Source organism: Prionailurus viverrinus, chromosome B3, assembly GCF_022837055.1.
Source record: "Prionailurus viverrinus isolate Anna chromosome B3, UM_Priviv_1.0, whole genome shotgun sequence".
Classification (NCBI taxonomy): domain Eukaryota; kingdom Metazoa; phylum Chordata; class Mammalia; order Carnivora; family Felidae; genus Prionailurus; species Prionailurus viverrinus.
This window is the reverse complement of record NC_062566.1, coordinates 105670055-105697936: the sequence shown is the minus strand read 5'-3', so window position 1 is coordinate 105697936 and position 27882 is coordinate 105670055. Positions and strand designations below refer to the sequence as shown.

Sequence of the window (27882 nt, the reverse complement as noted above, 5' to 3'; positions counted from 1 at the left end):
AACTTGTAATTACCCTAAAAGTAACAAGCCAACGTTGGCCTTGTTGCTCAGGCCAGAAACCTAAGAATCATCCATCTTTGTCACCTCTCCCCATACCCTACTTGCAGTCTAATCAGGAAATTCTGTTTATTCCTCTTTCATAATTGTGGCCTGTATCCAGCCATTTCTCTCTTTTATATCTGCTGCCCAGAATTTTGCACAAACCTTTCACTTACTTCCATTCTTCCCCCAAGGTCTATGCTCTAGGCAGCAGCCAGAGGAATCCCTCCACAAACATCTCTCACCTGCTCTCAACTGGCTTTCCTTCTCACTTAAGAATAAAATATACGGGTGCCTGGGTGGCTCCTTCAGTTAAGCATCTGATTTCGGCTCGGGTCATGACCTCACAGTTCATGAGGTCAAGCCCTGCGTTGGGCTCTGTGCTGACAGCTCAGAGCCTGGAGCCTGCTTTGGATTCTCCCCCCCCCCCCCAACCCCCCACCCCCGCCTCTCTCTCTCTCTCTCTCTCTCTCTCTCTCTCTCTCTCTCAAAATACATAAACGTTAAAGATAAATAAATAAAATTGAATGTTCCGACCGTGGCCCTGCAAAGCCCTTATTTGTCTCCAGCTACCTCTTTAACCTTATTTCCTGTACCACTCTCCTTCTCTGACTCATCTTCAGCTGCTGTGGACCACTTGCTGTTTCTCTCTGCCCAGGAGGCTTTTAGCCCACACCCTCATTTCCTTCTGGTCTCAGCTGAAATGTCACCTCATGGGAGAGATTTTCCTTTATTTATTTTTTGAAGTGTATTTATTTATTTTGAGCAGGGGATGAACAGGGGAAGGGCAGAGAGAGAGAGAATCCCAAACAGGCTCTGTGCTGTCAGTGCAGAGCCTGAAGCGCCAGGGCTCGGTCTCACTGAGTGTGAGATCATGACCTGGGCTGAAACCAAGAGTCAGACCCTTGACTGACTGGGCCACCCAGGCACCCCGAGATTTTCCTTTAATGACTGAATCCAAAAGGCTTGTCCTGCCTCATTTTTATGGCCTTAACCAGTATTATTTTTCATACCACTTTGACTTTTCATTATTATAATTAGTTATTTGTCTAATAGCTGTCTGTCACCCCACTGGCCTCAATGAAAGCTAGGACTTTGCCTGTGTTCTTTGCTGAATCCAGTGTGTTCTAGGCCTGTCATTCCCATCCTTCAAGATTTGGTTTTGAATTATTGAAAAGGGTCATTCTTTAGGACTTCTGAGCAGATTTAATGTTGATATTGCTTATCAATTTCTAACTATACCATAATATGCAAGTGGCTGGTTCTCAGATGTTAACATCATTCTGTTATGGCCTCTAGGCATTGGTTCTTTTTTTTATCCCCCACCTTTTTTTGCAGTTATTAAAGAGAATGCATGTGCTTAATTTTTAAAAACGTCTATTCAGACTTATAAAAAGAAGTAGTAAACATATAGTACCAACTCAAAATTTTGGATTATTCCACACTGCTACTAACTGTTCCAAATTAAGACATCTGGTGACTGGGGAAGTTTGGTTTCTGTCTCTATTTGGTTAACCAGCTGGTTGTTCTGGAAAGGCAAACACAGTTAATTGTTCTTGTTGAAAGAAGCAGGGCGTTCATAGATTTACTTCAAAGCGTGACTTTTCGGTGGAAGATTTACTTGAGAAATTAGACAGCGCAGGATGTTACTGAGAAAAATGTCTTTGTTTTTAAAAAGATACTTGAATGTTATATCTGGAACTTGATACTTGAATGTTGTATCCCCGACTGCATGAGAAAGTGTGTGTGTCATTCCCTCCTCCCCCTCCCCCTTTTCCTTGGTAACAGATTCCTGCACTTTAAAAACTCTTTCTCTACGAATTTTAGTGTATTTAATGCATGAGATGCCATATGTTGTTGCAGCCAGTATCTTTGAACATTCCTGTGAATAAGAATAGCATATTCAGACTCACTAAGCAGGATTAATTTACAAAGACATTTAGTCTCAGTCATTAATGAATATGATATTTAAAATTACATCGACGTTGTAGCAGATGTCAGTTTAGCATACCTTCCACTCAATATTCAGCACTTCTTCCCAGTTGAAAACAAATGGCTCTTTGGCAAATTGTTTCAAAGCCAGTTCTGTGTTAGTTTAAAATACACACACAAATTTGTCTAAATTTTTGACATAAATGTTTTCTGAGAGATGTTCTGCTGAAGTTAAACCAATGCATACTTTTTATCCCAAGGTATTGTTTCCTCTAAGACATACTGATACTGAATAGGAGTGACTGTTACTATTTCACTCTTCCTGGTTTTTCTGAAATAAATATTAATAACCAGCTTCCTAAGTTTTACTTGTGCAGTTTTGCTTCAGATAGGCTGACATTAGGGGCGCCTGGGTGGCTCAGTCGGTTAAGCGTCCGACTTCAGCTCAGGTCACGATCTCGAAGTCCGTGAGTTTGAGCCCCACATCGGGCTCTGGGCTGATGGCTCAGAGCCTGGAGCCTGCTTCCGATTCTGTGTCTCTCTCTCTCTCTCTGCCCCTCCCCCATTTATGCTCTGTCTCTCTCTGTCTCAAAAATAAATAAATGTTAAAAAAAAATTTTTAACAGATATGCTGACATTAGATATGCTTGATAACTAATAAGCTTCTTTAATATCCAGCATAGAGATTTTTGTGGCTCCCATTAGATTTTTCATGTTTGCCATTAATATATGACAGTAGTAGCTACTCCTTCCAAGTGCTCTATTAATATAGTCTGCCCCCTTTTAAAAAAATAACTATGATATATGCTTACTATACAGCTAACATCATCTACCCATATTGTTTTTATTTATTTTGAGAGAGAGAGAGAGAGCATGTGTGCATGCACGCACTAGTGGGGCAAGAGCAGAGAGAGGGGCAGAGCCAGCACAGAGCCCGACATGTGGCCCAAACCCACGAACCATGAAATCATGACCTAAGCCAAAGTCAGGAGGTAGACACTTAACCAACTGAGTCACCCAGCCGCCCCCACCCTTATTTTTTAAAAATATGATATGTACTTGGGATGCCTGGCTGGCTCAGTTGGTAAAGCATGTGACTCTTGGAGTTGTGCGTTCAAGCCCCACACTGGGCATAGAAATTACTAAATAAATAAATAAAATCTGATGTATACTTATTATACATACGTCTATGAATAATGCACATATATGTATAATGTTACATATCTGTAGGTGTGCCTTATTATAGGGGAAGTATAATATAGGAGTTAATACTGTGGGCTCTGGAACAAGAATGCTTGAGTTCAGAAACCAGCCTTACTGTATATTAGTTGTTCATTATTAAAAATTGTAGCAATATATGGGGTGCCTGGGTTGCTCAGTTGGTTGAGTGACCGACTTTGGCTCAGGTCATGATCTCACAGTTTGTGAGTTTGAGCCCCGTGTCAAGCCCTGTGCTGACAGCTCAGAGTTTGGAGCCTGCTTCGGATTCTGTGTCTCCCTCTGTCTCTGCCCCTCTCCTACTTGCGCTCTGTCTCAGTCTCTCTCTCAAAAATAAATGAACATTAAAAAAAAAATTTAGCAATATAGAAAAGTACTAGAAAGACAACACACACCCCCATGTGCGTGCACATGTACACATATGCACTCCAGATATTTGAAATACATTTTACGAACGTTATTCTGGAGATCTTTCTGCACATATATACAGATAGAGTGAGCAGAATTGTGCATAGGAATGATTTTATTAAAATAGGATGGTATAGTATACATTTTCTCTACATAGTATTACATTTAATTTGGATTTAATAAAAAATAAATAAAATGTAAGTGCTGAAGGTATGGTGTTTCTTTAGTATAAGAAATTAATTGCCCTTTTATTTTTAAGTTTATTTATTTTGAGAGAGAGAGAATCCCAAGCGGGCTCTGTGTTGTCAGCATGAGCCCAATGTGGGGCTCAGTCTCATAAACCACGAGATCATGACCTGAGCCGAAATCAGGAGTCGGTCGCTTAACCGACTGAGCCACCCAGGCGCCCTCCCCCCACTTTGGATTTAACCTAAAGAAAATGTGAATAGTATTATGAGGTTGGGGTCATTTTGTTTTTCAGTTTTTTAAACTATATGTTTCAGATATCTACACAACTGATGGATATACTCAGACGTAGGTTTTTCTGGTGAGCAGGTAGCCTTTCATGTGATGACTGGAGGGCTCAGACCCTTTCATTTTATGGCTCAACCAGAGGGCTCTGAAGTCCTCTGCATCCAGCCAGCAGTTAGGTGAAGAGAAGGTGAAGACACACCACTTCCGGATCACCTGGCCCAAACATGACACGATGTACTTCCACTTGCAAAAACTAGTCACTGGGACTGAGGCAAACCTTGGGGGCCCTGGTCTCTGTTTTCTCCTCTGAGATCCGTACCAAGTCCTGGGTATATCCCACTCCTGTGAGCTGCTTCTCATTTCCCACAAGTAGCATAGACTTTAGAAATACAGTAAGCCCTAGCAGCCCTCTTTGCTGAGCTCCTGTGGTTTAGTAAGTAAGGGTATTTACTTCTTAGAGTGTTTCTGAGGTTGCCTACCTTCCTCCTCAATTGACTTCTTTCCAAATCTGGGAGTGTTAGATTTTATTTTTTATATTTTTATAATGAAAAGAGAGAGCTGACTGGGGGAGAGGTTGGTGGTGGCCTTCATGACTGGCCTGAGTTATCTCAGGTCTGGAATTGAGACTGACATAAGAGCTTTTTGGCATAGCAACATTCCTAGCACGTATGTATGCAAAATCCTTTCTTATTCCTCCAAACGTCCATGATGTGTATCAAGAACATTTTCAAAAAGTGTTTTTTGAATAAGATTAGGTTTCTAGAAGAGTTGCAAAGATACTACAGTTTCTATATACCCTTCACCCTAATGTTAATGTTTCCAAACCAAATTTGCTAACATTTACCCAAACTAAGAAATTAACACTGGTACAATACTATTGACTAAACTATACAGTTTGTTTGGATTTCACCAGCTTTTCCACTAATATCCTTTTTCTGGTCAGTCCAGTCAAGGATACCACATCCACATTTAGTTGTCAAACCTCCTTAGTCTCCTCCGGCCTGTGACAGTCTCTCAGATCTTGCTTATTTTTCATGACCTTGAAACTTTTGAAGAGTACCAACCAGGTGTTTGTAAGATATCCCTGAATGTAGGTTTGTGTGATGCTTTCTCATGATTCCACCGGGGTGATGGATTAGGGGGAAGAATACCACAGAAGCGAAGGATCTTTCCCATCATGTCACACCAGGGGGCACGTGACATCAACACGATTTAACCTTCATCAGTTGGGTAAGGTGATATCTTCCAGGTTCCTCTACTTAAAGTTACTATTTTTTACTCTTTTCATACTCTATTCTTTGAAGCAAGTAATTAAGACTAGTCTGTACTGGAGGGGAGGAGAATTAAGCTCCACCTCCTGGAGGAGGTATATCTCCTTAAATTACTTAGAATTCTTCCCTTGTTTAAAAAAAAATTTTTTTTTAACGTTTTATTCATTTTTGAGACAAGGAGAGACAGAGCATGAACGGGGGAGGGTCAGAGAGAGAGGGAGACACAGAATCTGAAACAGGCTCCAGGCTCTGAGCTGTCAGCACAGAGCCCGACGTGGGGCTTGAAATCACGGACCTCGAGATCATGACCTGAGCCGAAGTCGGACGCTTAACCGACTGAGCCACCCAGGCGCCCCTCTTCCCTTGTTTATTTACTTATATAGGCATTTATTTTTATCCGTATGGATTCATGAGTATTTTATTCTTGAGATTATAATCCAATTTAACTGTTATTTTGCTGTTCAAATTAGTCTAGTGTGACCAGTGGGAGACCTTGGCTCTTGTGCCTTATTTATTTATTTATTTACTTACTTACTTACTTACTTATGTATTTAGCACTACTTTACTTTCTGGCATTATTTGATGCTCTCTGCTGATCTTGAATTTTCCCTGCCCCAGACCTAGAATCAGCCATTTGTTCAAGGAGCTCAAAGGGTATTTTTAATAGGTTAGATCTTAAGCTTTTCTGACTAGTACCTAACTAAAAGATAAACTTATAGCAGTGAAACTGTATCGTCTTATAAAACATGTTGAAGTTTATTTGCTCTTTACAAGTGTATTTTTCATTATAAGATAAAAAATAAAATCTTAAAAAGCACCAGCTCAGTTTGATATGTTAGTAATTTATTCAGATTTGAGAATTATTTGTTTGATACTAGTGTTCATGAAATTTTGCATATTGATTCATTTTTTAAAAAAAGTTTTAATATAAAAGTAACTGAGACTGCTTACCTATTTTAAAAGCTTTAAGAATTATAAACTTTTAAAATTTGAATGTAAAATGAAATAAAATGAATGCAAAGCACATGAAAGTTCATTAGAAGAAAGGAAATTAACATTTGTTGCTTATTTTCTTAATGCCAAGAATTGTGCCCTCTAATACTTCTGCGTTCCTGTATTCTGTGATTACCCGTTCTTATACTATATTGTAATTGTTTACTGTTCAGTCTCCTAACTACTTAAAGACAGCAAATATGTTTTTGATCTGAATCTCCAGCATTTAGCATAGTACTTAGCCATAATAGGTACTCAATATTGAGAGTGTCCATTTTTATCTCCACGTTATTTTTTTTTTTATTTATTTAAGTGATCTCTGTATCCAACATTAGGCTTGAACTTACGACCCCAAGATCAAGAGCTGCATGCTCTTCTGACAGCCAGCCAAGCACTGCTTTATCCCTACTTAAAGATGGGGAAACTGAGGCTTAGAGAGTTCAGGTAATTTGTACTATGATGACTTTGCTAGTTTGTGGCAGAACAAGAGCATGAAATTAGGATCTTTGATTCTTTTTTTATTTTATTTTTTTTAAGTTTGTTTATTTTAAGAGTGAGAGAGACAGGTGGGGACAGAGAGGGAGGGATGGAGGGAGGGAGAGAGAGAGACAGACAGAGAAAGAGAGAGAAAGAGAATTCCAAGCAGGCTCTGCACTAACAGTGCAGTGATGCAGGGCTCAAACCCATGAACTGTGAGATTATGACCTGAGCTCAAACCAAGAATTGAATGCTCAACCGACTGAGCCACTGGGTGCCCCTGATTCTTTTTTTTTTTTTTCCCTTCTAATTTTTTTTTTTTTTTTTTTTTTTTTTGAGAGGGAGGGATAGAGAATCTGAAGCAGGCTCTGTGCTCAGCGGGGCTTGATTTCATGACTGTGAAATCATGACCTGAGCTGAAATCAAAAGTCAGACGCTTAACTGACTGAGCCACCCAGGCACCCCAAAATGTTTGATTCTTTTTTTTTTTTTAATATTTATTTATTTAAGAGGGGGCGGGGGAGGGGCAGAGAGAGAGAGGTAGACACAGAATCTGAAGCAGGCTCCAGGCTCTGAGCTGTCCGCACAGAGCCTGACGTGGGACTTGAACTCATGAGCTGTGAGATCATGACCTGAGCCGAAGTCAGATGCTTAACTGACTGAGCCCCCCAGGATGTTTAATTCTTAAGCCTATTGCTTTTTCTGTTGTACCACACTCACAGTTTTTTGATAAGCTGAAAATAACTTCACTGCATTATTTTCAAATTGATAATCTCTGAAAGTATTCAGAAGAAACTGGCAATATTTGTTGCCTCCAGGGAGAGGAAAGGGGCTTGAGGACAAGCCAAGACATTAGTTTTGGAACCTTTTGAATTTTAAACCATATGACTATTTTAGATATTAAAAAATATAAATACATTTAAAAAAATATACGGAAACTTACCAGATGGAGTTTTACATTGTTTTTAAACATTGTATCATTTCAATGGTTGTTTTTTTATTTTGTAGAGCAAATATAGATTTGCTCTGTATTAATGGTAGGATCCCTGATTCTAAAGATATCTTTTATAGAGTCTTCTGGGAAGTTTTTTGTGTATTTTATTTTTACCCTTTATTTTTGGACAAGAAATTTGAAAGATGGGGTGTAGGAGAGGATAGATGTTTTAAAGGGAACAGAAGATCAAGGTCCCTCTGTTCAGTGTGAATGAAATTTGACTTCTTAAAATATGTTCCCTAAATCTTCCTTTATAGGAGCCTCTTACCTTAAGTGAGTACTCGGTGATACACCCAAGACTTTATTTGATTATATTTAATTAGAGTGGTTCCGGCTGCATTAATAAAAACTCTGCTACAAACTGACTTAAATAGAAAATGTAGAATCTCATTAACATGGACTAATGGAAGCAAAGTTCTTCCCATCAGTTGAATTGGGTTCACTTTAGAATTAGTGTTGCACGTCTGAACAAATTATAGTTGGAAGGAGAATACTGAATAGATTGGCAAGAATATAAGTTTCTGAACCAAGGATAGAATTAAAAGGATAGAATTACTGATTTAAAAGGATAGAATTACTGTGATTGGTTTAGGCTAATCAGGATCTGCCCCTGGAGCTAGGGTCAAGTCTTCAAACCATGTTGATGCCACATGGAGGAGGGAGAGAAGGATGAGTTGGAGAGGTTCCATCATACTGTCCACTAGAGCTCCTTAACTGCCTTTCAAATAATATATGATGTATAAGGGACCCTCCAATCCTAATCACAACTTTTGAGGAATGTAATTGTTCATGCTGGCTGATGGGTGCATATTCTCTACTCCATACAAATTCCATAATAAGAAGTTTAAAAAGAAAGAAAAGGGGGGACACACAAAAATAATGAGTAAGTGATGGTTGCTTATTGTAATATTTTTCCAGGCCAGTATGTGTTTTTTTAATCCTCCTGCTCCCTTTCTTTCTCCGCTGCTTATATGTGGGGTTAACATGTAATGCCCCCTCTCAAAGGCTAATAGGCATGTTCCTTAATTATAGTTGACATTAATGCTTCAGTACTTACATTGAAGAGCAACAGCATAGTATTAGAGTGAGCACAGGTTCTCAGGTTTTTGAAGTTACAACTTGGGTTTCGAACTGAACTCCCCCCACATCCTCACCTTAGTGGCTGTGAGAGCATTGACAAGTACTCAGTCCCTCGGAGCTTTAATTTCCTCTGTAAAATGGGGATAATGAGTTCCTGGGTGGCTCAGCTGCTTAAGCGTCTGACTTCGGCTCAGGCCATGATTTTCATGGTTCGTGAGCTGGAGCCTCGCCATCGGGCTCTCTGCTGACAGCACAGAGCCCGCTTCAGGTCCTCTGTCTCCCTCCCTCAAAAATAAGTAAACATTTTTAAAAAATGAGGATAATAATCCCTATCCTGTAAGGTTAAATGATTATGATTAAAAAAAACAAAAAACTAGTAAGTTGGTAGCACAGAGCCCAGCATTCGTTGAACTCTAGTTATGATTATTTTCTTCTCTGTGAGGCTCAGTTATCCTTGCCTAATTTGATAAATGCAGTATAGCATTGTAGTTAAATTGTAAGTGTAGATTGTGAACTTATTAATGCCCATTCCTGAATGCCTTTTCCCCATGAAACTTTTCCCTACATTTGGGACATTTGCCGGACCTCTGCATCCCAGTCATCATAGCTAATTCCTTATAGTAAGTGGGCAATACTAAGTTTCAGCTGTGGGGAATTAAGTTTTTCTGACTCAAGTCTGATAAATTGTCTCAAAAGAAAACTGGTCTTATGTCCAACATATACTTCCCATACAACTGTTACTCTTCAGTAGTAAAAGTATAAAAGTATATATGCTTATGCTGTCAAATCTTTCACGTATGGTGAACATTCATACCTGCAAGATAGAAACACATGTATTTTTTTTTTTAATGTTTATTTATCTTGAGAGAGAGACAGGGAGCACAAGCCAAGCTGGGAGGGCCAGAGAGAGAAAGAGAGAATCCCAAGCAGGCTCTGTGCTGTCAATGCGGAGCCTGATGCCAGGCTCAATCCCACGAACCGCGAGATCATGACCTGAGCCGAAATCAAGAGTTGGACGCTTAAACAACTGAGCCACCCAGGTGCCCCAGAAATATATGTATTTCTAAGGATACCTCCATTTCTGATTTCATGCAAAATAATATGCAGAAGACCTTTGGTATAGTGCCTTTCATAGTCAATAGTTTCTTTTCTTTCTTTTTTTTTTTTGTAGTTTTATGGTTTTATTAACACAAATATGATATGCACATAAGCTGTCTATTCATTTTCTTCGCTGCACAGTCTGGCATTGGGATTCGTGACTCTGATGGCCAGCTGAGCTGCTCTTTCCACAATGGCTTTATGGTTCTTGGAGGAGACCTTGTGAACAGTCTCTGCACAGTAAGACTTATTGCACATCAGCAGCACCTCAAGCTCCTTGACATTGTGGACTAGAAACTTCCGGAAGCCACGGGGCAGCATGTGCTTTGTCTTCTTGTTGCTCCCGTAATCAACGTTGGGCATCAAGATCTGGCCGTTGAGTCTTCTGCGCACTCTATTGTCAATGCCTCTGGGTTTCCACCGGTTGCGCTTGATTTTGACATGTCGGTCTGACTGGTGCCGGATGAACTTCTTGGTCCTCTTTTGAGCAATCTTGGGCTTCAACCAGAGGTCTGAGGACAGCCATGATGCCAAGTTACAGATGGCTGCCACCCCATAGTCAATAGTTTAAGAGATGTGAAATATATGTTATTTTCTTTTTTTTGCTTTTTATTTAAGTGGAAAAGAAAGCTACTTCCTCTTCCATTATAGAAATATTTAAGCTAGGCTGTCCTTCAGATTTCATACTTAAACTTAGCCAGCTTAGAATAAGAGCAATACCTAGTTGCAGCTAGATACGTTTGGGATGCACTTCATATACAGAAAGAACATTTTATTGGTTTTATTTTAATAGGAAATAAAGTGAAATAGTATTTCAATTGATTAAAGAACTTAAATCTTATTAAGACACAAGTGATGAGGAATTCACACTTATGTTTAGGGATTTTGCTATTAAGTAAACAACTGTTAATTATCTCAGGACAATTTTTATTATTTTTTAATTTGAGAGAGAGAATCCCAAGAATCCCACAATCCTGGGATCATGACCTGAGCTGAAATCCAGGGTTGGACGCTCAACCGACTGAGCCACCCCAGTGCCCCTAAGGATAATTGTTGAGATAAGAGATTGGTCAGCACTTCCATCTAATGTGTTCCAAGATGGCAGTTCATCAAGAATTTAATATTCTCACCCCCTTAAAACTCGTCCTGAGATGTTTGTTTTGGGTCGTCTTTATAAACATCTTCCACCCTCTGCATCATATTGAGACGTGAGAACTCTGTATCCCAGCAAGAACCACAACAGCAGTTTTGAGGTCCTGCCGTTTCCTGATCTGCACTAGGTGGTTCAAGATGAGATATTAGTAATTGTTCTACCTCCATTCTCAGCATCCTTAGGCCCATATTTAAAGTGGCTATGATTGCTAGCTAACTGTAACAGGCAATCTTTGTAAAATGAAGAAAACTTTTTAGCCACGCGTAGCTTTAGACTTTACTAAACTTCCATTATCTGGATCTCTTCTTAGATTGTCTCACCTCACCTGTGTATGACTCCAGAGCTGGGGCAGTACCTCCCCCTTCCCCCGCCTTTTTTGTACATTCCTTTTTCTTTGCTGTTCCCTTGTGGCTTATTTTCATTTCTTTTCTCCTCCATGTTCTTTAGTACGCTTGTCTGTCCCCTTCTTTTTGCACCCCTTTCCACTTGGGTATGTGTATGTATGTATGTTGACATAAGAAAGGCTCACGCGGCTCTCACTAGCCTGTTGAAATCTAGAATGCTAATCTTCCTTTTATGCATCTAACAGAAACAAATAGAGAAAAATTATGGTTAATCTTGTGTGTTCTTTTCATATGTTTTTGTTAGATTGAATCATATGAGGTTGTCAATATTGTTTTGATCTACAGAAATAGATTTAATTTAATACTTCCCTAAGCATCCTGCAGCCCAAAAGTAGGATTTGGAAATTGTTTGGATGAGAGGCCTGAGCAAGGAGAATTAGATATCGCAGAGGTTCTGGCTTAACTGAGTAGATGAGAATGCTGTCATGCTGTTAATACCATCGACCAAAGTGGAGACAATTGTGAAGTGTACATTGTGTTTGTTTTTAAGGGGAAGGCTTGGTGGGGTTGGGAGGGGGAGCATAAATAATCACTTTTATTTTGGGGTGTAGTGGGATACAGTAAGGAGAAATGGCCAGTAGACAGAAATATAGATTTGTAAATAGATGAGATCATTAACATGTAGTGGTGCTTGAAATGTGAATGTGACAGAAGTTACCCAGCGAGAGTATAGAGTGGGAAGAAAAGAGATCCTATGGCTTCTCTTCAGGACTGGGAAGTGGGTCATGCAAAGAAACCTCAGATAAGGGCTATACGTAGAAGAAAAAGTATATATCATCTTAGAATGATTCATTAGTATGTAAAATTAAGAATTAACTACCTAGCCTTGGAAGGTTATATTTCAAATATGACTCACTTGCATATGAATGTGTTAAAACATAAGTAGAGGTTTTCATGTTTCCCCATAAGAGATTGAATTATTTTACTGTTTGAATGAATATAAGCTCTATAGTTTGAGATTGTTGTAAGATATACCTACCTTACTTCTAATATCTTTCTTCTTCCTTCTCCTCCCTCCCTTTTTCTTCCTTTCTTCCTCTTCCTTCCTTCTTTCCTTCCTTCCTCCCTCCCTCCCTCCATTCCTTCCTTCCTTCTATCCTTATTTGAACAGTGTATCATGTGGACAACCACTGTGATTATTATCATTGCTACAGTCTTAAAGTGTTAAGTTTGCTGTAGTATTTAATCTGGGGCCCGCTCTGCCTGTCCGATCAACCCCCAGAATCCGTTGAATTAAAGCCACACAGGGAACTTTTCCAATGTGAAACAGACTCTCCAGGCAATGTACTGCAGGGAAGGAGTACAGCACTATTGTTCTGCTTGAGAGCATGGTCATAGACCTACAAATTACTGTTAGCTAAAAGGCATGATAAACTTGGTTATTTAAAATTCTCATCAACCTTGGACACCTGGGTGGCTCAGTTGGTTGAGCATCTGACTCATGATTTTGGCTTAGATCATGATCCCAGGGTCATGGGATTGAACCCTGTGTTGGGCTCTGTGCTGAGCATGGAGCCTGCTTAAAATTAAAATTCTCTCTCTCTCTCTCTCCCTCCCTCCCTCCCTCCCTCCCTCCCTCCCTCCCTCCCTCTCTCCCTTCCCCCTCTGCCTGTCTTCCCTGCTTGTGCACTCTGTCTCTCTCTAAAATAAAAAAATAGCAGTGCTTGAGCCTGCTATTGAGCAGCTAGCTGACTCTTGGTTTCAGCTCAGGTCATGATCTCACAGTTTGTAGGTTCGAGCCCTGCATCAGGCTCTGTACTGATAGCTCAGAGCCTGGAGCCTGCTTTGGATTCTGTGTCTCCCTCTCTCTCTCTCTCTCTCTCTGTCCCTCCCCTGCTCTCGTTCTGTCTCTCTCTCTCAAAAGTAAACATTAAAGAAAGAAAGAAAGAAAGAAAGAAAGAAAGAAAGAAAAAGAAAGAAAGAAAGAAAGGAAGGAAGAAAGAAAGAGGAGGAAAGAAAAAAATAGACAATCTAGCGTGGTCATGAAGAGCACAGTCCTTGGACAGAGTGCCTAGGTCCACGTTCCAGCTCCACCATTTACAAGCTACTACAGCCTGAGAAGTACTTCTCCAGAATTTCATACTGGGAACCCCTGTTGTATTGTTTCTTATTGTTGCTGTAACAGGTTACTACAAACTTGGTGGCTTGAAACAACACAAGTTTATTATATTATAATTCTGGGGTTCAGAAACCCAAATTAGATTTCACTGGGTGAAAATGGTGGTGTTAGCCAGGGCTGCATTTCCATCTGGAGGCTCTAAAGGGGAACAATTCTTGGCCTTTTCTAGGTTCTAGAGGCCACCCATTAATTTTTTTGTAAATGTTTATTTATTTTGAGGGGGAGGAGAGAGCAGCAGTGGGGCAGAGACTCCCAGACAGGTTCTGTACCGTCAGTGCAGAGCCCTACTCAGGGCGCCATCTCACAAACCGTGAGATCATGACCTGAGCTGAAACCAAGAGTTGGATGCTTAACTGAGTGAGCCAACCAGGCACCCTGAGTCCAGCCACTTCTTGACCTTCTTCACCCAAACCAGCAATGTATCTTTCTGTAGCTGTAACATAGCAACACCTATCTCTGATTCTCATCATGTTCTGCCTCCTCCATTTACTTTTTTTTTGTTTTTAATATTAGAGGGGGGGAAGATAGGGGGAGAGAGAGAGAGAGAGAGAGAGAGAGAGAGAGAGAGAATTTTAAGCAGGCTCCATGCTCAGCATGGAGCCCGACATGGGGCTTGATCCCACAACCCTGGAATCATTTCCTGAGCTGAAATCAAGAGTGGGACACTCAACCAGCTGGGCCACCCAGGTGGCTCCTTCTACTTTTAAGAACACTGGTGGGGAGCCTGAGTGGCTCAGGCGGTTAAGTGTCCAACTTTGGCTCAGGTCATGATCTCACAGTTTGTGGGTTTGAGCCCCACGTTGGGCTCTGTGCTGACAGCTCAGAGCCTGGAGCTGCTTCGGATTCTGTGTCTCCCTCTCCCTCTGCCCCTCCCCAGCTCTTGCTCTGTCTCTCTCACTTAAAAATAAGCATTAAAAAAAAAATTAAAAAAAAAAAAAAACAAACACCAGTGATTACATTGGCTCCACCTAGCTAATCCAGAATAATCTCCCTATTATAAGATCAGCTATAAGCACAACTCAGCACAGAAGCCAAATAATCCAAATGAAATGAGCAGAAGATCTGAATAGGCATTTTTGCAAAGAAGACGTACAGATGGCAAATGAATACAGGAAACGATGCTCAACATCACTAATCACCGGGAAATGCAAATCAAAACCACAATGAGATATCACCTTACACCTGTCAGAATGGCTAGAGTCAAAAAGACATGAAATAACAAGTGTTGGTAAGGATGTGGAGAAAAAGAAACCCTCATGCACTTTTTTTTAAAATTTATTTTTTAAATAGAGATAGTGTGTGCAGGCAGGGGAGGAGGGACAGAGAGAAGAGAGGTGAGAGGAGAGAGAGAATGTTAAGCAGGCTCCACACTCTGCACAGAGCCCAACTTGGGGCTTGATCCCAAAACCTGGGATCATGACCTGAGCCGAAATCAAGAGTCAGGCACTCAACCGACTGAATCACCCACGTGTCTCCCTCACATACTGTTATCGGGGGGAATGAAACTGGTGCAGCCACTGTACAAGACAGTATGGAGGTTCCTTTAAAAATGTAAAATAGGAATACCAAATTACCCAATAATTCTACTACTGGGTATTTACCCAAAGAAAATGAAAACACTCATTTAAAAAGATACGTGCTCCCCTGTGTTTGTTGCAGCATCATTTATAATACTACCGAGCTACAAAAAAGGGAATGAGATCTTGTCATTCATGACAACATGGATGGATCCAGAGGCTATTATGCTAAGTGAAATAGGTCCAACAGAGAAAGACAGATACCATATGATTTCACGTATATGTGGAATTTTAAAAACAAAAAGCAGAAACAGATCCATAAATACACAGAACAAACTGATGGTTGCCAGAGGGGAGCGGTGGAGAGAGGTAGGCAAAATGGATAGAGGGGAGTGGGAGATACAGGCTTCCACTTACGGAATGAGTAAGTGACAGAGGTAAAAAAGCATGGGGAATATATATAGTCCGTGGTATTGTAACAATGTATGGTGACAGATGGTAGCTACACTTGGGGTGAGCATAAGATACAGACTTGTGAGTCACTGTGTTGTACACCTGAAATTAATGTAACATTGTGTGCCAATTATACTTCACTAATTTAAAAAAGTTTTTTTTAAAGGTCAGCTGATTAGCTGCCTCAATTCCTCTTTGCCAGGAAACCTCTAACATTCACAGGTTCCAGGGATGAAGGCTTAGACATCTTTGGAGGACCACTTTTCTGCGTTCACAACTAGATTTAAATTCTAAAAGTTACATTAAGGCAGCTAGGGCCAGGAGAAGATGATCCCAAAGTGGAGAATGCTGAGAATTAGGAGTATGACCAATAATTGAGTTTAAGCTGAAAGGAGCTGCTGAGCAACACCTATATAGGTTATAAAATTCTCTTACTGGCATAAAGCATATATGGTAGATTCAGTATTCAAGACCGATTGAATCAGAAGGAGGCAACTAAGTTTTAGCCATATCATGGCAGGGAAAGATTAAAATATTAGAGTAGATTTTATTTTTTTTTCTTTTGTTTTGTGCCAGCTCTAAAAGGGAAATGTTCTTGATTTAATCATAATTTTGGGAAGCTTTGGGTTTAATTTTAGTTTTTTGTATTTTTCTTACAGATTTGTACTGCACTTTGAGTGCTCCTCCTGACATGGAGAGGATTGAGGAACAATTCGCTAACCTGAACATTGTTAAACGTTCCTCGGGGACTACAGAGCCTACTTACCTGCTGGGCATAGATGCATCAAAAACCGTACAAGCAGAAAAAGAAAGCTTGATCGCTGTTTTATGTTCTAACGGATCAATCAGAATCTATGATAAAGAGAGGTTATACATACTACGAGAATTTCGTGGCTATCCTGGACTTCTCAATGGAGTCAAATTTGCAAATTCTTGTGACAATATATATTCATCATGTACTGACGGCACTGTAAAATGTTGGGACGCTCGATTAGCCAGTGAAAAACCTGTCCAGCTGTTCAAGGGTTACCCTTCCAATATTTTCATTAGTTTTGATATCAGCTGTAATGATCACGTCATTTGTGCTGGTACAGAAAAAGTTGATGATGATGCATTGCTGGTATTTTGGGATGCAAGAATTAATTCTCAGGATTTGTCTACTTCTAAAGACCCACTTGGAGCATATTCAGAGACACACAGTGATGACGTCACTCAAGTACGCTTCCATCCCAGCAATCCCAACATGGTGGTCTCCGGTTCAACTGATGGCCTGGTGAATGTATTTGATATTAGTATTGATAATGAAGAAGATGCACTGGTTACGACCTGTAACTCTGTTTCTTCCGTAAGCTGTATTGGTTGGTCTGGGAAGGACTATAAACAGATTTATTGCATGACACACGATGAAGGATTTTGTTGGTGGGATCTTAATCATCTGGATACTGATGAACCAATTACACGTTTGAACATCCAGGATGTCAGAGAAGTAATTAATGTGAAAGGAGGCATTTTGGACTATTTGGTTGGTGGCCTGTATCACGAAAAAATGGACAAATTGTTTGTTGTTGGGGGAACAAACACAGGAATTATTCACTTACTGAGCTGTACTACAGCAGGATTGATTCATGTGACCAGCCTTCACGGAGGGCATGCTGCTACAGTCCGTTCTTTCTGTTGGAATATGCAAGATGATTCTTTGCTAACCGGAGGGGAAGATGCACAGTTGTTACTTTGGAAACCTGGAGCATTAGACAAGACATTTACAAAGAAAGACAGCATGAAAATAGCATCCTCTGTGTACCAGCGAGTTCGAGTTCACAGTAATGATTCTTACAAGAAAAGGAAGAAGCAGTGATGTGATGTTGGGAGCTTCCTTGAAAGGTTTTATAGTCGCAAGTAATTATCTTTGTGTTCTACCTGTGACAGATCTGTTTAAAGCTCATATGTAAAAACAAGCCAGTTAGCAAACAATCCTGGAAAAACGCTGAAAATGGTTTAATTCAGGTCTTCATGTATTCTAAAATTATTTTTTTTAAAGCTGCCAGTTGAGTATATAATCAGTGAGTTGAAAGTAAAATTACATTCCTCATTTTTAAAACCCATCTGTTGAGTTAGTAAATGTTGGGTTTTAAGAAATAGCTTTGATAAGGACTTTTTAGAAGTAGATGGCTGATATGACTTTAAAAAATCAGGTGGTTTGAGCTATATTTTGTAAGCTCAGTTTTTTACATTTTAAATCATCTTCATTATTTATAAAACCAAATCAGACTGTTTTCTGTCAGAGCTCCTACTTGCTTAATACACATAGATTATGTTGGAGTATTTAAATGTAAATATTCTAATGATTCTAAATAGTACTGAGCTTTTTTAGAAACAAAGTGATTTGCGTCTATTTAAAAATATATATTTAGTAAATATTTGCATCTATATTTTAAAATGGTTAAATAGTAAGCAGGTATTTCATTGAGGAAAAAGAAATTATCTTGCAAAATTCATTTTGAGTCCGTGGAAATACAACAATGAAAGTATAATAGCAGAATGACTTTTTTATTTCAAAGTAGTCTAGTATTTTGTGATAAAATTTTCTTTCATAGTGCTTTATCCATATTTTTAAACATAAGAGCCCATGGGGAGTGGGGGCCATGCAAGAGGTGGCCGCCAGAGCTTAAAGGGGGACACCACCATAATCTAATTTAAACGTGAATTTTTGTTTACTGCTAATTTTTTCATCCTTCTACGTACTTTTCCAAGGTATCCTAATAAAAAGTTGGTCACTCTAAAGGTTTAGTATGTTCTTACGTTTAATTAAAAATAAAAATATCTTTTTATAGATAAAAATATTTATAAAAATATTTTAGAACGTTTTTATCTTTTGAACTAAAAATATGCTTGAAAAATACAAGCATTACTTTAGAACCTTTTACATTTCTCTTTAAATGTTAATAGTGACTTATCTCTGCAAGTAGCAGTGGGGGAACTTTTTATTCCATAGAACAATGCAACTTCTATTTAGGTATGATCTTGCTTAACTCACTTGGGACTGAACAATACGCATAGTTAAGTCACTCTTAAACATATTCAAAATGGCGTCTGGGTGGCTCAGTCGGTTGGGCGGCCGACTGCGGCTCAGGTCATGATCTCGCGGTCTGTGGGTTCGGACCCCATGTTGGGCTCTGTGCTGGCCGCTCAGAGCCTGGAGCCTGCTTCCGATTCTGTATCTCCCTTTCTCTCTGCCCTTCCGCTGCTTGTTCTCTGTCTCTGTCTCTCTTTCTCTTTCAAATAATAAACATTTAAAAAAATTAAAAAAACATTCAAAACAGATAATTCTTATTTGGAAAAATTCAGCTCTTCTTGCTGTTGTTTAAACCATAACCCGGTGGTTAATCCTGGACTTTATTCTTTCCCCCTAACCAGTCAATCACCAAATCCTTTGCCATTCCACCTCCTAAAATCTGTCTTCTGTTCTTTTGCTGTTACCCCACCACTATCGCCTTAAATAAGAGTTTCATCATTTCTCACCTAGATTACAGACCCTGTCTCTCCAGTTCTTCCCACTGTTTCTAGGCTGACCAGAGAAAACACAGAGCATTTGATAATGCCTCATGCTGCTTAAAATCTTTGGTACATTTTGATCTTTTGATGGAGCAAGCACTATATAAAAATGAAAAACCATATTTCTAAGATACTTAGGATTTGAGACAGTGCTGACTATGTAAGTAGAAAAGCTGTATAAAAAGATTTGGAGACCTTGCATGTATAACACAACAGGAAATGAAACAGTTATCAAAACAGTATAAGCTTTCAAAAATATTTAAAATTTAAAAGTAATTAATAGGGGGCGCCCGGGTGGCTCAGCCGGTTGGGCGTCCGACTTCGGCTCAGGTCATGATCTCACGGTCGGTGAGTTCGAGCCCCGCGTCGGGCTGTGTGCCGACAGCTCGGAGCCTGGAGCCTGCTTCGGTTTCTGTGTCTCCCCCTCTCTCTGCCCCTCCCCTGCTCATGCTCTGTCTCTCTCTGTCTCAAAAATAAATAAAAACATTTAAAAAAATTTTTTAAAAAGTAATTAATAGGGTTGGAAGATGGAGATGAGGAAATGTCTTTGAAAGTAGACCCTCAAAGAGACAGCAAGTGAGAGAAAAGGCAAAAGCCACAGAAGGTAAATGTAGAGGTCTAATATCAGACTATCGGTGTTTACAATGTGGAAAAAACGTTTTTAAGGGAGTGGGAGGGCTTATTAAAACGAAATAATATTAGAGGCTATCCCCAGAACTTTGTCTGTAGATTAGAAGGCCAACAGAGTGTCAAATGTAACGAATGAAAAAGACCCACACCGAGGCATAGCACAGTGAAGTTTCAGAACTCCAAGAAGAAAGAGAAAATTGTAGAAGTTTCCAAAGGGAGGGGAGAAAAATACAATCATTAGGTACAAAGATAACATGTGCATTAGACTCTTCATTAGCAAATCTGGATGACACAAAATGCTGGATCAAAGTCTTCAAAGTCCTGAGGATAGTTTCCTGCTATCTGAACTTACGCTCTCCAAACTCATGAATCAAGTAGATGACCGTAAATCTTTTTGAGACATCCCTTACTAAGTGAATGTTTCCTATTTCCTCTCTGAAACTCAGGAACCAAATTTACTTAGCTAACCAGAATATCCATGGCTAAACAGACTCATTGGCCACTGAGGAATTAAAAGATTTGGATTTCAGGAGGTACTTGCCTTTTCAACCTATAATTCTGTAGGTCAAATTGTCCTCACATGTGAGGTTTAAAACAATTTTTCTTAAACATTTATTTATTTTTGAGAGACAGGGCAAGACAGAGCATGAGTGGGGGAGGAGTGAAGAGAGGAGGCGGGGGCGGTGGGGGGGTGGACACAGAATCTGAAGCAGGCTCCAGGCTCTGTGCTGACAGCACAGAGCGGGGCTCAAACCCACGGACCATGAGATCATGACCTGAGACAAAGTCAGATGCTTAACCGACTGAGCCACCCAGGCGCCCCCTCACAGGTGAGGTTTAAAACACTTTCAGACATAAAAATTTCAGACTTTACTGTCTGTGGAGCTTTTTAAAAAGGATACTGAAAGATGTACTCCACAAAGGATAAGGGAGAAAATCAAGGAAGACAAGAGATACCAAGAATCAGGGCACCAACCCAACATAGTGGCAGGATAACAGCCTTATAGCAGGCCTGCAGTATTGAGTCCAGGTCGGAACAAGAGGACATAAGCTATCAGGAGGGAGATGTCCAGGGAGGAAAATAAACTTGACAGAGGTTTCCCAGTGCATTTGACCACGTGGAAAATGGTTATGTGCCTTAAACTCACCAATTGAAAGAAACCCTCATATTGAAAATGATTTAAAAATAAGAGTTTTTAAAAGATTAAAAAATAGAGGCTCCTGGGTGGCTCAGATGGTTAAGCATCTGACTCTTCAGGTCACGATCTCACGGTTGTGAGATCGAGCCCCATGTCGGGCTCTGTGCTGAGTGTGGAGCCTGCTTAAGACTCTCTCTCTCTCTCTCTCTCTCTCTCTCTCTCTCTCTCTCTCTCCCCCCCCCTCTCAAAATATAAAAAATAATCTTAAAGGGTTAAAAAATAAATACTTTCAGCGGTGCCTGGATGGCTCAGCTGGTTAAGTAGCCAACTCTTAATCTCGGGATCATGAGTTCAAGCCCCCTGTTGCACCCCACATTGGGCCCCACCCTGGGAGTAGAGCCTGGGTGGCTCAGTCGGTTAAGTGCCCGACTCTTGATTTCAGCTCAGGTCATGACCTCATGGGTTTGTGAGTTTGAGCCCCACGTGGGGCTCCGCACTGACAGTGAGGAGCCTACTTGGGGTTCTCTCTCTCTCTCTCTCTCTCTCTCTCTCTCTCTCTCCCTCTCTTTCTGCCCCTCCTCTCTCTCTCTCTCTCTCTCAGAATTAAATAAATTTCCCAAAAAAATAAAGACATAGGTTTTAAAACTTGAAGAATGAAGAAAGGCATACCAACCCCCAGAATGGGAGAAAATATTTGCAAATAATATATCACATGAGAACTTGTATTCAAAACATTTTTTAAAAATGTCACCACTCAATAAGAGAACACAATTTTTTAAATGGTCAAGGGTGTGAATAGACTTTTCTCCAAAGAAGATACAGAAATAGTCAATAAACACACACTAAGATGCTTAGCATTATTAGTCAGCAGAGAAATGCAAACCAAAACCACAATGAGATACCACTGGGTATCTATAATGGGATGGCTATAATAAAAAAAAAATGTTGGTGAGGATATGGAGGAATGGAAAGCTTCATATTCTGCTGTTAGGAATGTAAAATAGTTTAGCTACAGTCTGGCAATTCCTCAAACAGTTACTCTTTGACCCAGCAGTTCCACTCCTCGGCTTTTGCTGAAGGGACCTGAAAACATAAGTCCACACAAAAACTGGTACACGAGTCTTCGTAATAGCATTGTTCATAATAGCCAAAAGGTGGAAACACTCCAAATATCCATCAATTGATGGAGGGGTAAATTATGGTCTGTCCATACAATGGAATATTATTCAGTCATAAAAAGAAAAGAAGTGCAAATACATGCTACAAGTTGGATGAACCTTGAAAACATGCTAGGTAAAAACAGCCGCAAAAGACCACGTATCATAGGATCCCATGTACATCAAACGTCCAGGATAATCAAGTCTATAAAGAACACATTTGAGTGGTTACCTAGGGCTGAATGGTGGGGGGGAAATGGGAGAGTTGGATGATTTGGAGGGGAAGGGGTGGTGATGAAAATTGATGGCGATTTTAGTTGCACAACTCTAAAAACCATTGAATTATACACTTTAAATAAATGTGAATGTTACCCACATGAAACTACTACCAAACAAAAAAAAAAACAAAAAAAACCAACTATTACCAAAAAACTGTTTGTCATACCAGACAAATATGAACCAAAAAGCCAGGGTGACAGTCTTAATAGTTGACAAAATGGAATTTAAGGCTAAGACAACCTTAATTCCAAAGCCAGATGAATATGAAGAAAAAAGTGAATCCACTTTGTTTAAGAATATATATTCCCCGTTAAAAATATTAGCTAACCAGGGGCACCTGGATGGCTCAGTTGGTTAAGCATCCGACTTCAGCTTGGGTCATGAGCTCACAGTTCATGAGTTCACGCCCTGTGTTGGACTCTGTGCTGACAGCTCAGGGCCTGGAGCCTGCTTTGGATTCTTTGTCTCCCTCTCTCTCTGTTCCTCCCCTACTTGCACTCTCTCTCAAAAATAAATAAAGAGTCAAAAAAAATGTTTTTAAATAAAAAATATTAGCTAACCAAATTCAATGGTGCATTTTAAAAAATATGACTAAGATGTATCTCAGGATGACTCAACATCAGAAAATCTATGACAGTAATAGACAAAAGGGAAAAAAATCATGATTATCTTAATTGAGATAGAAAAACACAGTGTGGTTTTGCACCTATTTATGAAAAATGTAAACATCATGCTATTGAAAGAATAGTTTTTTAACTTGGTTAAAGTTAATATATCAAAATCCAGGGGAGACATTATTCTTAGTGGAGAAATGTTAAATTAAATACATTCCCTTTAAGACCAAGACTCAGGAAGTCTATCACAATAGTATGAATTCTGGCTAATACTATAAGGAAAGAAAAAGTATGACAATGTGTATGGATTGGAAGAAGAAAGGGAAAAAAAAAACTCCTTTGCAAATGATATACACCTAGAAAATCCAATATGCAAATGACCTATACCTAGGTATATACCTAGACTTGTGTTTTCAATTCTCTTTGAACTATTAAAAGAGATTCAACAAAGTTGCCAGGACAAGGTCAGCCTACGGAAATCTAAAGGATATTATTTTATGATAGCAGGAAATGTAAAAACTATCAAGGAATTAACAGAAATACCCAAGATCTATTTAGAAAAACTTTAAAATTCCAGTAAAGACATAGAAGATGTCCTAAGAAATACTCCTTGCTTCCAATGATGGTAATATTTTAAAAATGACCATTCTGAATTTAATCTGAAAAATCAATATAATCCCCACCAAATTCTAGTTGGATTTTTTTGAGGAACTGAAACTTACTTTAAAATTTGTATGGACTAATGAGGTCCACAAATAAAAATAAACTTAGAAAAGGGGAACTCTACCAGATATTAAGACTATCGGATTCCACAAAATCATAGAAAAACTGTGATGTGTCCTTAGAACAATGTCGATGAATAGAGCTCAGAGAGCATGGGTATATAACAACTTAACACCTTAGAAAGGTGACAATGTAAAAGGGAGCTTTTTATTAGATGGTATTGGGAATAGTAGCTCACTAGATGGAGAAAAATAAAACTAGATTCCTTTAAAAAAAATTTTTTTTAACCTTTATTTTTGAGACAGACAGAGACAGAGCATGAACGGGGGAGGGTCGGAGAGAGGGAGACACAGAATCTGAAACAGGCTCCAGGCTCTGAGTTGTCAGCACAGAGCCCGATGCAAGGCTTGAACCCACAGACCGCGAGATCACGACCTGAGCTGAAGTCGGACGCTCAACCGACTGAGCCATCCAGGCGCCCCACTAGATTCCTTTTTAAAAAAAATTTTCGGGGTGCCTAGGTGGCTCAGTCGGTTAAGCATCTGACTTCAACTCAGGTCATGATCAGTGAGTTTGAGCCCTGCGTTGGCTCTGTGCTGACAGCTCAGAGCCTGGAGCCTGCTTCAGATTCTGTCTCCCTCTTTCTCTGCCCCTCCCCCCTCACACTCTGTCTCTCAAAAATGAATAAATGTTTAAAAAAATTGTAAAAAAATTTTGTTTAATATTTATTTTTGGGAGAGAGAGCACAAGGGGGAAGGGGCAGAGAGAGAGGGAGACACAGAATTGGAAGCAAGCTCCAACTGTCAGCACAGAGCCCAACTCGGGGCTCGAACCCATGAATCATGAGATCATGACTTGAGCCAAAGTCTGATATTTAACCGACTGAGCCACCCAGGTGCCCCAAAACTAGGTTCCTTAAATGGTAGATTTAAACGATAAAAGATGAAACCTATAAATTTAATACGAGGAAGTATGGGAAAATGCCTCTGTGGCCTGCAAGTGGCAAATGACTTTCTAAACTTCAAAAGTATGAAGTATAAGGCAAAAAAGAAATTCTATATCAAAATTAAGCATTTCTCATCCCCCCAAATCTATAGATAAACAACAAGATGGGAGAAAATATATTTGAAATCAACAAGTGGTTCCATTAGACTATAGACGGCATTGTAGATCTATATGGGAACACAGTGGCAATGGGAAAATGAGCAAAGAATATGCAAAGGCAAATTTCAGAAGAAACTAAAACGGTGGCCAAACTCCCTAGAAATTAGAGAAACGGAGACTCACAAAAATCACTTCATCCCTTTTAGAACTACAAAAATTAGAAAACTAAATGATGCCAAATGTTGGAAGCATTTGGGCATATAGGAACCATCCTGTACTGGTGATGGGAATGTAGGCACAGAGGCAGCTATTCTGGAGAGCCAACACATGTGTGTTGATGTACTCTCTGACCTAGCGATTGTACTGCTTGGTGTAATATCTCAAAGATATTTTCATATAGGCCCATTACTGGGCATCATTTGTGATGTTATAGCGTTGGAAACAAAGTGGACATCCATCCCTGAGAGACAGGATAGGTAAAAACGTGTCGGTTTACACAATGAAGTACTCCGCAGTATTTACAAGCCACAGTTGAGATGTATACTGGGCCATATGGCTTGATCATAAAAATATAGCATCCAATGAAAACAGCAGGAGACCATGCATGTGTGGGGAAAGCCATTTATATAAATTTAAAATATACAAAGAACTTCACATTTTGCACAAACACAGAAAAGTTGTACATATTAATGACAATAGAGCGGTTGTGGGTATTGGGGGAGAAGGGACTGGAAGTAGATTTAGAAATAAAAGAGGAGGGGCGCCTGGGTGGCTAAGTCGGTTGGGCATCTGACTTCAGCTTAAGTCATGATCTCGCGGTTCGTGAGTTCTAGCCCCGTGTCTGGCTCTGTGCTGACAGCTCAGAGCCTGGAGTCTGCTTCAGATTCTGTGTCTCCCTCTCTCTCTGCCCCTCCCCTGCTTGCGCTCTGTCTCCCTCTGTCTCTCAAGAATGAATAAACGTTAAAAAAAATTGATTAGAAATAAAAGAGGAATGCCGAATGAGCGAGGGAGGGAAGGGAGAAAGACAAGAAATTTTAATGGGAAAGAAAAAAAATCACGTTCAAAGGGTATTACAAATCGGTTGGAGAGTTTCAGAAAAAATACCAGCCACTCAGAAAGCCATGCATATGGGCAGGGGTGGAAGATTATTTTTAGCTCCAAAAGGTAAAAAATTGTGTAAGAAAAGAAATGCACTCAGGGCACTACGTAACTCTTAACCAGTGAATAATATTTATGAGGTCATAATGATGTAAGCACAGTGCTGATTTAATCAAACATTGTAAAACTATTGAGAGCAGGGAAGAGACAAGGAAGAGGTGTGCAAGTGTTGAACTACTACTCCCATAGTAGAAAGTCAATACTCTTTCTGTAGATAAATCAAACAAATAGCACTACGAACACATTATTTAGAAGCATGTAAGTAAACTGCCTGCCAAAAAGCTAAACAAAGTGAAAGGGATTCCCTTCCAGAGAAGAGCTAGGCAGGAGAGATGGGGGAGGAGACTGCTGTTTTTGTTCTTTGATATTTGTTATGTACTTACCTTGTGTACTTCTGGCTGCAAATACCAGCTCAATTCAAACGAACCATATAAGGAAACTAATACCTCACATAAATTCAGGAGTGGAACATTTCCAGGGTTGGTTGTTAGGAAGAATGCAAATTCTTTCCATTTTTCTGCTCTGCCAATCTTCATCTTGTCAGCTTCAAGTTCACAAGATTGCTATAATCGGTAAATGATCACATCCACATTCAACAATGTCCAATGGAAAACAGACTGTTTCTTCGTCTGTGATCCTTTTTATTAATGATCACACACACACACACACACACACACACACACATACACTTTCTGAGAAGCCTCATAGCAAGTGTCATTGGTTGGAATTTCATTATGTGCCCATGCCTAAAATAGTCACCAGCAGAAGAAATGTGATCGCCACCAATTCGTCCAATCGTGATTCATTGCCTGTGGGGCTGAGAATAACATAGGCTTCTCTGAAGCTTGTGGGTTCAGGGAAGGATATAGAAATTAGATTGGGGTTAATGAGTAGTTGTTGACAAGGTGGCCACAGTGTCTCCTACAGGTACTACTTGACCTTGGTCATGTGTATGTATTTCCTCACAATATTTTTCATCTGAACATTGACTCAAATAAATGTAAGATATTTGTGAGGCAATAATTCGCCCGCACTGTGTTGCTTTTCCCTAATCACTGTGCACTAAATGCAAACTATTCTACCTTTACCGGATGATCGTTTAGAGGAGAGGTCGACATTTTACAAAAATTAAAAGGCAAAATTGAAAAATGTGAGTCAGATGATATTTGTTATCCTTTCGGCAAAATTTATATAATCTTCTGCCACGGCAGTCAGCAATGTCATATTGAATCAATTTACTATTCAATTACTGACCCATTTTACTAATCCATCTCTCAGATCCACACTCCAACTCAATTATCTAGCTTTGAGATTACTCACACATTATGCCTTTTGCACTTTAGCACTGCCTGGGTTTTGTGCATTTCACTGCCTGTTCTCCTTTTGATCATGTAAGGGGTCAGAATTAAAATCATATAACTTTGTAGCGCCATCCTCCTCCTTCATTCTTCCCACCTCACACTTTATGCATAAGCAAAACAAACAAAAAACAAACAAACAAAAAAACTACTTGAAATCCTTGAATGCATCGTTGGTTTCATTATCTGAAAAATAGAGGGAGACAAGAGGAAGAAACCCCTGTCTTCCATTATCTGTTCTCCCTTTCCATAGTTATCAAACTCCAAATCATAGATGGCGATGTAATATCCAGAATAAGGACTATTTCCCAGAGTATTTTACAAGTCTTTGTGGTTACAAGACTATGTTAGGCGTAATGAGGTATATGTGGAAACTTCTAAGAATCTGCACAAAATGATGGTTGTTGAGTTCCCTGTGTCCCCTCTCCTGCTGTCTATGGATGTGATAGCTGGAGTTCTAGACAACATCTTGGACTGTGAGGGAGGATAAAGGCCATGACTAGCTTCTAGACTACTTGGCTAAAATTAGTCTGGGACC

The 27882-nt window shown here is 39.7% G+C and overlaps 1 protein-coding gene and 1 pseudogene across 8 annotated transcripts in view; one reads left to right on the top strand and one right to left on the bottom strand.

Annotated features, from left to right (window-relative positions):
* WDR89 (WD repeat domain 89) overlaps positions 1–18411 on the top strand; it is a 37871-nt gene extending 19460 nt beyond the window's left edge. For 6 of the 8 annotated variants that reach the window (XM_047864072.1, XM_047864071.1, XM_047864070.1 and 3 more), the window contains one exon: positions 16290–18411. In XM_047864072.1, coding sequence (XP_047720028.1) covers positions 16322–17485 — 1164 coding nt within the window. In that variant the 5' untranslated portion in view covers positions 16290–16321 and the 3' untranslated portion in view covers positions 17486–18411. Of the gene's footprint in view, positions 1–5118; positions 5302–6735; positions 6780–16289 lie in introns of those variants that run through there. The other 2 variants (XM_047864075.1, XM_047864078.1) reach the window with 2 other exon arrangements.
* LOC125168759 (60S ribosomal protein L32-like) lies at positions 10025–10510 on the bottom strand (annotated as a pseudogene).
* Positions 18412–27882: the final 9471 nt, after the last annotated feature.